The sequence below is a fragment of the Cuculus canorus genome, chromosome 8, assembly GCF_017976375.1.
Source record: "Cuculus canorus isolate bCucCan1 chromosome 8, bCucCan1.pri, whole genome shotgun sequence".
Lineage (NCBI taxonomy): Eukaryota > Metazoa > Chordata > Aves > Cuculiformes > Cuculidae > Cuculus > Cuculus canorus.
This window is the reverse complement of record NC_071408.1, coordinates 9,693,875-9,706,917: the sequence shown is the minus strand read 5'-3', so window position 1 is coordinate 9,706,917 and position 13,043 is coordinate 9,693,875. Positions and strand designations below refer to the sequence as shown.

The window sequence follows — 13,043 nt, the reverse complement described above, 5'->3', positions numbered from 1 at the left end:
TGGGATTTGTAACTTGGCTGCAAAAAAATCCAGCACGATAATGTCCAGTTCAAAAGAACCGAGATTACAAGTTTTAAAAAATATTTCAAAGTTTTAGAATAAATTAAATTTACACTAAGTGAGGTAAAGTAGCACTTCATATATATTTTTAGTTGTTTTATGGAACAAACCGTCCAGTTAGCAAGTTTGCACCCCAGATCACTGTATGTTTTCTAACTCTCTGGCATTAAATATGTCTGAAGTATTGCAGTGTGAAAGATCACCTTTGTGCTCTATGGTCAAGACTGCACTGATGTATATGTTAAGACTGTTTGAAATGCATACGAAGCATTCATGGGATTCTATCTGCTAAACAATTCAGTGGATTAAATCTGTGCTAATTCTTAATACAACTCGTCTGACTTGAGTATAAGGCCAGGTTGTGAAAAAATTGGCTAAGTTTAACACACTATTCTTACAAAACATAAACCTAACATTTCCATGATAAATTATGTGGGCTTGGTTTTGTTTTTAACCAAATGATTCAAAGCTCTGAGATGTGCAAAAGTCCAAATTCAGTGTTCTCATTTTCTTTTTTGGCACATGACCCATTAGGACAAGGTCATTTTGTACTGTGCCTTGACAAAGCAATATTGTTCCCTGTGGCAACTAGGAAGATCTATAGAAATTAGATTTCAGGCACAACACAGACTGGAGCCCAAGCTAAGGAAGCTCTTCCAGGCAATGACCTTCTATCAAGCAAGAAGGCTTTGACAGCCGCCTGAGCTATGAAAAAGCAGTGCTTTAGTCTTATACCAAAGAGGAAGAAACCTCCTAGGAATTCAAAACTAAAAGCAACAAACAATACATACCAATACATTATAACACTGTTCTGAATGTATCTGGTGAGATCATTTCAAAGGAAACACTGGAAGTAAAGGGCCAGAAAATACTGTGAGACACAGTAGCTTAGAAACGTTTCTGCTCATTTTCTTGAGTAACTGCGATTTTCTCTCAGGAGAATTTGCCTAGAGCTCATTATCCCCCAGAACATCTCTACCTTCCTTACAGTTCAATGCAAATTAAAACTAAGTAATCCTATGAAACAAAAGTCCCTCTATTTGTAATTCAGCCAAATGTTCTGGGTATTTTACGACCAGCAAGGCCAGAGACTCTCACATACCCAGTTGCCCTGTGCATAGCAAATACTCGGCTGAAACAGCTGGACCTATATCTACAGAGTCCTATTACCCTACATTCTCCAGTCAGGCAACAGCTTCTTTTCTGTTAAGAACAAGTTGAAAAGGAGGAAAGAACTTGACACAAACAGAGACTTGCCAGATCAGAGGGAAAGTTACAGGTAGATACCCCAGCAAGTCCCTGTTCTTTCACATCATCTCCAGGGGTTACTTTTGTTGTTTCACATAAGGAGTCCCTTGATTCAACACAGTGCTTACTACCATACTCTTCCCAGGCTGATTCTCACCCTTTTAGTAAATTAACATCCTGAAGGACTGTACTGCGGCTGTTAAAAGAAACCCGGGGTTATGAGGGGTTATGAAGCACTATGCAGCAGTGCGAGTCCTGGGTGAACTCTGCCTGTCTCAGAACACTTCCAGGGCAGTGGCCATCGCAACTAGGGCTCAGACATTTCCTTGCCAAGTTTTAGCCTGCTTACCTCCCTCCATCCGTATTCAACTACACTGGCTATTACAACAAGAGTACTCTACTTCTGACACCCATGATTATGATGGATATTTCTATTCTTTGTGCCAACAACTGGAACCATGGCTGCTTCCTGCCCAGGTGAGACGTCAGAGATATCACCTTATACTTTAACAGATCTGTGTATACTATATGGCAAGAATACCACAGGAGGACAGAATAACCAGAGATACGTATAAACCTTTTGTAGGTAATTTCTCTCGAGACTTTCTAGAAGAAAGAAATCATCTAGGAAACTTATTCAAAAAAACAAACATTCTGCATGACACTCTTAATCCAGAAGCACAATTACACATACATTTAAATTTAATCCTGTCTGTAGACATAGTGACTTCAAATGGAAACTACACACAGGATTAAACTAAAGCTTAAAATATCCTTGTTGAAGCCAAGTTTTTATTCCTAAATATATATATGCATCATTTAGTTTAAGGCAACTATTAAAATAATTGTTGCTCTTTCCATGTTTATCATATATATTGAAATATAGGAGTATTTAAATCAAGTTGTTCTACATGAGGCTTAAACATGAGCATTTCTGTATATTGAAAATGTTTTCAACTGAACTGTAAGGCATACATCTTGTAAACCTACTCAGAAAATATAATGAACAAATTACGTTATGCCAAAAGAGGATTAAAAGTATCAGACTTCTATGCACTCAGTCTGTGATGGCCTTGCCATGCATGCATAATCACAGTCTCCAACACCATCAAGGGTCATTATGTGTAAGTGGTTACGATATAAATCTTTGACACATGCTTTCCACAGCCACTTTCTAAACACTGTACCAGCTATTTACACCTACTGCCTAAAGTAATCATCAAAAATTCCTCAATAACATGCAATTTCTCAGTAAGTTAAGATAATCAGAGGAACTGTCTAAAAAATCAGTGAAAAAATGGATTATGATGTTTCAATGATAATACATAGAAAAAAAACCTTCATCAGGCAGTCTCCTATGCTGTTCCCTTGCTTTCCTCTCCTCATCCATCTTCATCATCACCCCTTCCAAAAAATAATTCTGCTGTGATTAAATGACATCAAAATTTTACTGTTCTAACACAGCACTGCCTGCTCTTTAGTGCTGATCTCACTCAGAGACATGGCCTTCAGTGGAAAATGAAAGCAAGGCCAAAACATGGGAAAATGAAGTCTATTCATGTTCCACTAATAAATCGTGTGTATGCTCAAAACAAATGAGCTTTTATGAACATTCAGATCTTTTTTCACACATAGAAGCAGAAAGAAAAAACAATCAGCCAGTCATTTCAATGAAGTATAGTTCAACAGGAAAAAGTGCACAACTCAGTATTCACTCTCATTCAGACTCAGTAAAAAAGTCTTGCTAACTGATTCAAACTTCTTATGTTTGAATGCACAATTTAAAACTAAAGCCATTTTCCTCTGAACTGGACTGCAAATAAAGCACCTAACAGCTACCATAATGGTAATAACATTGCATCTTATTTTTATATAAAGAGGTCTTTTAAATGTGTATTTTCCACCACACATTTATTTGACAGTGCAGCTAAGCTAGGTCTAGTATTAGAAGGTTATATTCATAAAATCATGCTTAGGATTTTCCTTGGAACACATCTGGCAGTAGGTGGCCATAAAAGTAATAGCAGAAAGAGTTCACATAGTGAAAGAGGGTAGGATTTATTCCATATGTTTAAAAAGTTATAATAAAAAATAGTAGTTACAGCAGGGTATTTGCTCTCTTCACACACAACCTGACAACAGTGGACTGTCAACGAGAAAGCACTGGAATGAGGGAGTATTACACAGCACACCAGGAAAGAAAAGTCATCTAAAAATAAGCTAGCATGTGTGCAATTGCAGGAGATGGGCAGAAAACAAAATTAGCCTGTGTGAAAACCATATTAAAAAATCAAAAATCATTAAAAACTCAGTAAAGATGACACCAAAGTAACCAGAGGAAAAAACCCAAACATACCAATCAGCCATGAGCATTGAGGGAGCCAATAGCTTTTTCCTCTCACAGACCACAGGAAAGGGCCAGATCTGTTGCCTGGTTGGTGCCCGTGTGGAACGGGGCTGGGAAGATGTAGATTTTTTTTTTTCTCCCTCCCCTCACAGAGCTACATTAGATCGAAGCCAAGCTCAAGAAACGAAACCAGCAGCATCCCAGTATTAAGAGAAGTGACTGTTAGGTACCACACTAGATTTTTATTGGGCAGCTTTTCGGTTTTGCAGATTTCAGTAGTAAATGAGCTAATGTACCTATTGTTCTACCCTTTTCAAACTTTTAACAATATCAGAAAATCACAGACAATCAAAGTAAAAAAGTCACACAAAGCCTTATTTTCCCTTTGACTCATATCTCTACTGGAATCTATAAAGTGCGTAAACTGTTTTTTTCCCTTTTAAATGCCTTAGCACTATTGGATTGCAAATTAACAGAAGAATTTGAAAGACAATAATTATGTAACTGTTCTTGTACTTTTGTATCATCCTGAAACCAGAACAAGGTATCACCCTCCAAAGTCATGCTCTGAGAAACCTCCTAGCTTGCAGAAACTACATACACATATTTCAGTAATAATGCCAAAGAACTTTAAAAATTCAAACAATTACTTGATAGTACCAATTAAAAATATAATTTCTTAACTCTTAAGAGTTCTACTTTTCTTACAAAGAAATATATTTGATATAATATTGTAAGTTTAAGATGCTGGAGTATCAGTAATTCCATTTTACGAGTCATCCCTAGGCTGCTGCAACCTCACAGAATCATTTATAAATTATCTGTTCAACCTCACATACTCAACACAAACCTGTTGCAGTCAACAAGCACGTTTCTTAAGGATCACATTGGAACATGACTGGTTCTTGGTCTGTATGTTGGCAGTCTGACAGCACCACATCAGGCTGTGCATATTGCCTCTTTGCCAGAGGTTACAGGCCACAAGGCACACCCTTCCTCTCAGCTGCTATCATTTCTATAATGACTGATATTCTCCAAGTTAAGGCAAACAGATGGGATCATCTTAAATAGGCAAATTTGATAGCAGTAACTAAAGACAATATCGCCATGGTGTTAATACCTAGCCTTTTTCCAACATGGCAGAATAGTTGCTGTGAACTGCTGTCTTTGTGGATTTGCCCTAATACAACCAGCTAATCTGAAATGGGAATGGTTTTACTGCCCTTTGTAAGTAGCCTGGCAAACCGTCTGTTCACTAGGACTGAGCCTGGCTATAGACAGTGCCGTACCAAAATGAGTAATGCTATTGCTAATTTAAAACATCTCACTTTAGCTTTACAATCAGGTATTGTAAAGGAAGAAATTACACACTAAATCTTACTCCAACTTGAACATTCTCTGTAATCTAGCACTAGCCTAAATCTAGTCTAAGGGCGTCTACTTTACACACAGCCTCTTCAGAAGCCAAGTGATTCTAAAACAAGTGTAAAACAGAGGCATAAAATTGTTAGTCAAGGCTCAATCACTACCTCCCAGGGTTAAGACTATTAGCAACAACCTCATCCATGCCATTATTCATAGCTTCATACTCGTATTCATTCCTGTTGCCTGACACTGACTACAGGCCTGGTACTTTGAAGTATAAAGTGCTTTGCAGCACAAAGACTGTGTACAGAAGAGATTATGACTATTTAAAATATTTTAAGATGGATAAACAGGAGCAGAAGGGGATGATTCCTCACTTTTTTTTTTTTTTCTGTTTATCTGCTCAGAACAATTAGAACAAATTTCAAAAACATTCCATGTTGACTGTTGATATCTTTGACAGTACAATAAGGAGAATTACATTTTGGCATGTCTGCAAAAGTAGAAGAACTGGCACAGGAACCCCAGCAACTGATGGTGATATCTTCTTTTTTACTAACACATATTAGATTTTATATTAATGCATTCACTTCTAAGAGCTCTGAGCAAATTAAAAAAAACACTTTGATTGCAGTTACCACAACACAGCTTTTTTTACAATCTGTTCTGTGACTCTGAACAGGTTTTCTCTGAACAAAAATTTCTGCATTTTAAATTAGACTGGTAGCAATATTTATATCAGTACCTAACTATAATTGTATCTACTGCCACTTTTGAGATGCATTCTCTAAAACAATACACACCTTTTTTTTTTTTTTTCCAAGTAAGAAGGGACTCATGATTGCAAGAATTTTGGAAGATCAGATCACATTGTTTGTTTCAAGTCGGTGTCACTAGTCAGTGTACAGCACAGTACACACATACATGTGATGCTTCACAAGTACACAGAACAGATGGTAAATACAGGAGGACATAAGATGTAACTGGTAACTCCTTATTTGGATTACGCCAATTTCTTTAATAAGGGTATTTCTGAAAGTTTCATGCTTCATACGGACTACTTCAAAATCTTTTGACCTCTCAAAGTAGATGCTACATTCACCATACCTAAATAATGGCTTTACAGTTTTCCTAACATATTTTCCTGTACATTGATGTTAGGTTTTGGTATTTTCTTAGTCATAAAAGAAACAAATTATTTAGGATCGGAATCATATATATTTTTTCTAGCTCTAATCATTTGAGCTTTTAGAGCTTATGGTGTTTGTTGTTAAATATATTGGAAGAATTAAACTAATTTTCTAATGGTAATGAAAAAAAGCAATTAAAATAACGTGGTGCCTAGTATAACTTCTTTCCAAAGAATACACAAAAAATAATTCAAGAAAATGTGCAAATACAGGTTTTACTTTAATTGTTGAAAACCAAGCCTATATTCCTCTTGAATTAAGACTATCTTCCCAAGTTACACCTGTATGACAATTTGGTATTATTCCTTTCTCTGCTGCAGAGGATCTGGGAATTTCAGTCATAAGTACGCCTAAGCAAGGATTTTTAAACTTCCCTTCTCCCCACCCTTCTGCTGAACACTGCCAACAGCAGCTCCTAGTTTGTAGCTAGCTATGAGCTGCTTACGAGTGGTATGCATGACAGTTTGGGAATCCCATCCCAGAGAGCATACCGGGAGGCAGTCAGCAATACTCTCTTCAAATGTTCACAATCCTTTCATTTATTCGTTATTAGTAAATATAGATTCATGTCAGTAAAACTGTACAGCACACTATGGCCTGGTAATCATGATATTTGCATCACTGTGCACACGAAGGGCTGGAAACATACACAGCCACGTAACAATGGAAAAATCGCTGTCCAGATCAATTCACAGCCCACGTTAAACATAAAGAAATAACACTCAGGATAAAATATTATTTTAAACTTTGCAGTGCCAGCTAACAATTACTCTAAGTCAGGAGTGATCTTTTAGTGACCCAACAAAGATTAGCCATGCGAAAAAACTAATTACAAAAATCAACTATACTTTTTCGGCCAGATCAGCTTTTTGAAACGGCTCCCCGCAGAGCTGCTGGAGCACCCAGGTTACATTACATTTATTTATTACCGAAAAGCACAGCTCCCCCCCAGCAGCCGGCGCCGGCCCCGCCCGAGTCCTCAGTTCTGCCTGAACGCCAGCCGGGCATCACCGCGTCCGTGGTGGGACCAACGCCTGTTCCCACACAGAGTCACAGAACGACCTGAGGTGGAAGGGACCTATAAAGATCATCGAGTCCAACTCGTGTCCCTGCATCGGACAGCCCAAAAATGTACACCACGTGGCTGAGGGGGGTGTCCAAATTCTCCTTGAACACTGTCAGGCTCAACATCGCGGCCGCTCCCCTGGGGCGCTGCTCCAGCGCTCCACCACCCTCTGGGTGGAGAGCCTTCTCCTGATATCCAACCGTTCTGGCACATCTTCCTGCCACCTCCTTGGGTGCTATCATTGGTCACCAGCGCCTGTTCCTCCTCCTTCCCTTGTGAGGAAACACAGAATCATAAAACAGCTTAGGATGGAAAGGACCTTAAAGCTCACCCAGTTCCACCCCCTCGCTGGGCACGGACACCCCCCACAGACCAGGCTGCCCAAGGCCCACCCACCCGATGAGGTGCCCTCAGTCTCCTCCAGGGTGCATAGACCGAGTGATTGCAGCCGCCCCTCTCCCGGCTTTCCCTCTAGGCCCTTCCCCAGCTCGGCGGCCTCTGGACACTCTGCAGTAGCTCTATCCCCTCCCCACACCGCGGGCCGCTGCCGTGGCCATTCCGCGGCCAGGCCCCGGCACGACCCTGTCACCGCTCCGCGCCGGCGAGCCGGGCATTACAGAGACGCGATGTGAAATGGGAGGAACGGAGGAGCGACCGCCTCGGTGCCTCGGCGGCAGCTGATGCCGGCGCTCCCAGGAGGGCGGTCCGGCCCCCAGGAGGGAAGCGCCGCGGAACACTGCCCTCTGCCCGTGGGCACAGCCAACCCCCCGTTACCGGCGGGAGACGCTCCGCCCCGCGCTCCCGCTGAGACGGGGCCGGACTGAGCCTCCCTAGCAGGAACCCGCCCCGACCGACCCCGCCTAAGGCGCCGGGACCGCCCGCGGGGAACGGCTGACACGTGACCGCCCCGCGCCGCCCAACCCGCCCCAGCCGGCGCGCGCCCCGCCTGCCCCTCCCAGCGCTCCGCCCCTCACCGCGCCCCGCCCTCACCCTGACCCGCCCCTCACCGCGCCCCGCCCCGCCTCTCCCGCCTCTCTGCCCGACCCGGTGAGCGCGCCCCGCCCTTTCCCTCGCACGCTGCCCAACCCTCCCTGCCCGGCGCTCTGCCTTGCCCGCCCCGCCCCTCCCGGGGCGCGCCCCACCCCTCCCCGCGCGCTCTGCCCAACCCGCCCCTCCCCTCGCGCGCTCCGCCCTTCCCGGCACTCTGCCCGCCCCGCGCGCAGCCCGAACCGGGAGGCGTCTGCGCGTGCGCAGCCGCGCTTCGCCCGTCCAGTGCGGCAGGCGCGGGTGGGAGCCGCAGCGGCTGCAGGAGCCGGGGGCGCCGCGGCCGTTAGACGCCTCGCCCGGGGCCGTGTCCCGGCCATCGTGGGGACCTTGCCCGGGCCCGGCTTCTCCCCGAGGGCGGCGGCGCGGGGGGAACCGAGACAAAGGGCGAGGAGGAGGAGGAGTCCGGGCCGCATTCCTGCGCGGAGGAGCGGCGCTGGCCCGGGCGGACAGCTGGGCTCGGCGCTGCCCGCAGCTGCCGCGGGGACCGGGGCCATGTGAGCGCCCGGCGGCCCCGCGGCACGATGGGGGACGGCACGGGCGGCCGCGAGATGAGGAAGACCTTCATTGTTCCTGCCATCAAACCCTTCGACCATTATGACTTCTCCCGAGCGAAAATCGCCTGTAATCTCGCCTGGCTAGTGGCCAAAGCCTTCGGGACAGGTAGGTGGCGTCCCTCCCCGCTTTGATCCCGGTTCCTGCTCGGCGGCTCCGCTCCCTCCCCCCGAGGGGCCGTGTGGGAGCGAGGCTCGCTCCGCGCCCTCCTCGGTACTGGGGGGGCTTGTTTGTCTTTAATTGCCCCGGGTCTGCCGGTGGCAGCGCCGCTCCCGAGCGGTGTGTGTGTGTGGAGCCGGTGCTGCGCTATTGGAGGAACCCGGCGCTGCGAATGGTGTTTGATTTATGGCCCGGGGCCCGCTCCCAGAATGCGGAAAAACCCGCGATCCGTGTTGGTCTGCGCTCTCGGTATTATTCCCGTTGTTGAAGAGCTGTGGTGGGAATGGATGTGCGCTGCGAGCTTTGACGTGTGACGGCAGCCCGGAGCCATTTGAGGGGCGAATTTCGGGGGAAAAGAGCATTTAATGCCGGGTTTTGGCCCACTGAGCCGTGAGCTTAAATGGAATGGGTTGTAATGCCTCCGAAAGGCGTTGCTGCTCTGCCTTTGAAAACCCGGGCCTTGAGGAATACCAGACCTATTATTCTGTGCCTGAAATATCGTTGGTCCTTGAGGGAATCCAGGCTTGCAGAGGTCTTCTGAGGGAAGCGTTCTGGAAATTTACCGAGCTGGGCTTTTTTAATATAGCTGTGTTATATTAATAGCTTAGTTTTCTGTGGATTACAAGGAAGGAGTTTGTTTGAAAGATGAATTAGATGTTAATCAATATTTTTACCTCGGTCCTTTGTAGAAAGCAGGAAAAGGTTCCTCCTTCTGTAATTTTATAGCTCTTGCTTTGAGCCAGAGCATTGTTAGCTGTTTGAACAGGGTTAGAGCTGTATCTCTATGATGCCCTTGTGAGGGATGATATTTGACTTGGTGTTTCCAGAAAGCTACTTTACTGAAGTTTCACTACGTTCAACCACTTTGAAAGTCAGTAACTACTGATATAGAGTACATGTACATCACTTTAGAAAGAAAAAAAAATCAAAATACCCTTTCCCTATGAAGATTTGTCAATAAATTCTGCTTACTTTTGTGGGATCTGGGCAATCATAATATTTTTACATATGGCCTTATTAGCAATACAGACAGAAGAGGTAAAATAGTAGTGAAAATTCTTGGAGGTACTTGTTGCCACATTTTCAGGCATCATTATCTTTTTAGGTAACTTGATTCTGTAGGTTCTACTCATGGGATTCTGAGTGTGCAGTGCTTGTGCAATTGTGTAACCCAGCATTCTAACCTGAGAACTTTTTTCGACTAGAGTTTGACAGGTTCTCAGCCTGTGGTTGACGTGTCTTGCTTTATATTGAGTTGCTTTTGGATGTGTAAAGCAACTTGCAGGGTACTTTCTGCTACTTCTCTATAGAAAATGTGATTCAAACCAAATTCCTTTGCTCTTTCTCTTCACTTCTATGGTTGTTTTGAATTGCACAGATGAAATGTGATTAGAGGAGATGATAGCTCCATCTGCCCTCTAAATACTGCCATAATGTAATGGTGGGAAGAGAGGTAAACATATGCAATTGCAGGGTTTCTGTTCTTGCAGTTCTTCCACTGGGTTAATATCCCTGGTGGCCTCAAGTAGGGAAAAGCAGTATACAGGATTTGCACATCTGCAATACAAGCACTCCCTTTATACTTGGGCCAAAACAGAACTGACCTTCAACTTTTCCAACAAGGAAGGAAGTTTGGGTTTGTTAAATTATTTAGTTTAGTTCTTTAGAGAAGATCACAGCCTCAGTCATGTCTGCTACCTATTACTGTATTCATTTGTACAAAGGATGATTAGTGTTTTTATGGATCCTACGCTTTATTTTTTGGTTTTATCCCTGAAATATTTGGATTCCTTAGGTGAGCAGGGGAAGTGGAAGATTTTTCTCCACCCTCTTCAAAGTTGGTTAATGCTATTTGTTTTGGTTAATGAAAAAAGTTTAACTAGTCACAATCTGGTATCCACTGAAGAAATTTAAATCTTTAGCTATCAAATGGGCGCATCTTTCTGTGTATGTATTTCACTTTCTTAAAACCCTGTTTTGATATAATCAGTATTGTAAGTGCAGCTTGGCTAGGTCTTGTGAAGAAAATTCTCTTGAAACAAGACTTTGAAATAGGTACTGTTCCCCAGCATCCAGCAGTGGCTTTTGGTGTTTGAAGATTGGTATCTGCATCCAAAAACTGAAAGAAAAATTGCATAATGCTGTTGTCCTCAGTGAAACTGCAAGGATAGAATCTGGCCCACAACACGGGCAAGTTGGAGTAAGTTATATTAGTAAGATGTCTTGTGAGAGTAGAAGAATACTAAGAGTCATATTGAAGGCATCTTATATGAGGAACTTTTTAAGAAATACTAATCAAGGACACCGTTCTTGGTGAAGTGCTGGGGAGTGTAGGATTTTGTGTCTTGATGTTTTGCTGCAAGAAAACGTATCAATGTTAGGACAGGTCAGGTTAGATGTTCTGTAATAATCAAATTATTTAAGTCACACAACTTACAGTAACTGAAAGGAGAACAAAGTTAACAGAAAGTGTATGAAAGTGGGAGTGTTTGAGTTTAGAAATAAAAACTGCAAACACTAAAGTTTCAGTATTAACTCCCAGTGCTGGGAGTTAACCACTTCAGTAAAGAAAAACTCCTTTCCAAATAAGTGGTTGAACTGTGTTGATATTGTGTGTTTTGACTTAAAAGTATATCAGGACTTACTTCATAGCAATAATTTAAAGATCTTTATGTTTTGTTTCTCTGTCATTTTTTTTATTTCTAAAACAACAGAAGCTGATTTCATTATTTTGGAGTTTTTATCTTCTCACTCTATAATAGTCATAGAAAATGTAGCTGGAAAATTTTTTATGCATCTGCCATCCTAAGGGCAGGCTGAGCTAAATATACATTGTTCCCGACAGATGTTTGTCCAGCCTGTTTTTTGAAAATCTGTAATTATAGAGATCCCATGGTATGTCTGCTAGTCAATTTGAATCCTTATTTATCTCTAGATGTTAGAACAGCATAATCATCTTGGTGTCTTTTGCTACATTGTAAACCCATTACTTGTCCTGTTCCCAGTGGATGTGAGAATGGTGGGTGCCGTACCCCTTTATAAGACCTTCCGCATAAAAACAGTGTCTCGTCTCTGTTTTCTTGTTTAGACAAACCAGGTTTTTTTTCAACCTTTTTTGACTCTATTTTAATGGGGTTTCCATCCTCCTCTGTATTTTTTCTGTGGTCAGCTTTGAATGAATTCTGTACTTAAATCTAGATCTCATGGTCCAGCTAAAACTTTACCAGTACAGGGTAGGTTTGAAAAATTACTTCATCTTTCCAACCTGTATTACTCTCATTTATTCACTAGAATATGACGTTTGTCCTTTTTTGCATTAGCCTAGAATTGTTGACTCATACAGGCTGTGATTCACTGTAGCTCCATATCTTTCTCTGCAGAACCGCTGCCTACTCAGTTGTTCCCATCTTCTAATTGTGCAGTTGTAGGTTCCTGCTTTGCAGCTCTACTTATATAACCGCATCCTATTTTCAAACCACTTCTTCTACTTATCAGAATAATCTTGAATTAGAGTTTTGTCCTCAAAAATGCTTTCTATCCTTTTGTAGAATCACCTCTGTAGAACCTTTAGCTAGCATGAATGAAAGTACTGGTTCTTGAACCTTGAAGTAAGTACACATTCTTCCCATTTGATAGTGGGCCTCTGAGAGCTCTTTGAAAATTGTTTTTCAGACAGCTTTGTATCCAGTTTTTAGTTACTAGGTTAAGACTGTCTGATGTGTATGATTCTCAGAAAATTATGGGAACAATTTTAAAAGTGGAATCTTTTGCTGTTCTGCTATCCAGACAACGTATTATTCTGCTAAATTAATAAATTTCAGTGGTTTAACGTGAGAGATTTTTGACAGGAATAAACTAAATGAAAGCTACAGAAGTGTGAGTGCTTGTCCTAAACTTCATTGTGTTTTCTGCAGTCAGAAGGGTAGTCTTTCCACCTTTTAACATTAAATTTATCCTTTGTAGGTGTTTGAAGTAATAGATAACATTGTATCATCTGTAACTAAACCAA

General features: G+C 42.6%; 1 protein-coding gene across 4 annotated transcripts in view; it reads left to right on the top strand.

The window, feature by feature from the left end:
- Positions 1 to 8,555: 8,555 nt before the first annotated feature.
- Positions 8,556 to 13,043, top strand: part of CAMSAP2 (calmodulin regulated spectrin associated protein family member 2) — an 88,581-nt gene continuing 84,093 nt past the window's right edge. For 3 of the 4 annotated variants that reach the window (XM_054072681.1, XM_054072680.1, XM_054072683.1), the window contains exon 1: positions 8,556 to 8,983. In XM_054072681.1, coding sequence (XP_053928656.1) covers positions 8,845 to 8,983 — 139 coding nt within the window. In that variant the 5' untranslated portion in view covers positions 8,556 to 8,844. The remainder of the gene's footprint in view (positions 8,984 to 13,043) is intronic. The other variant, XM_054072682.1, reaches the window with a different exon arrangement.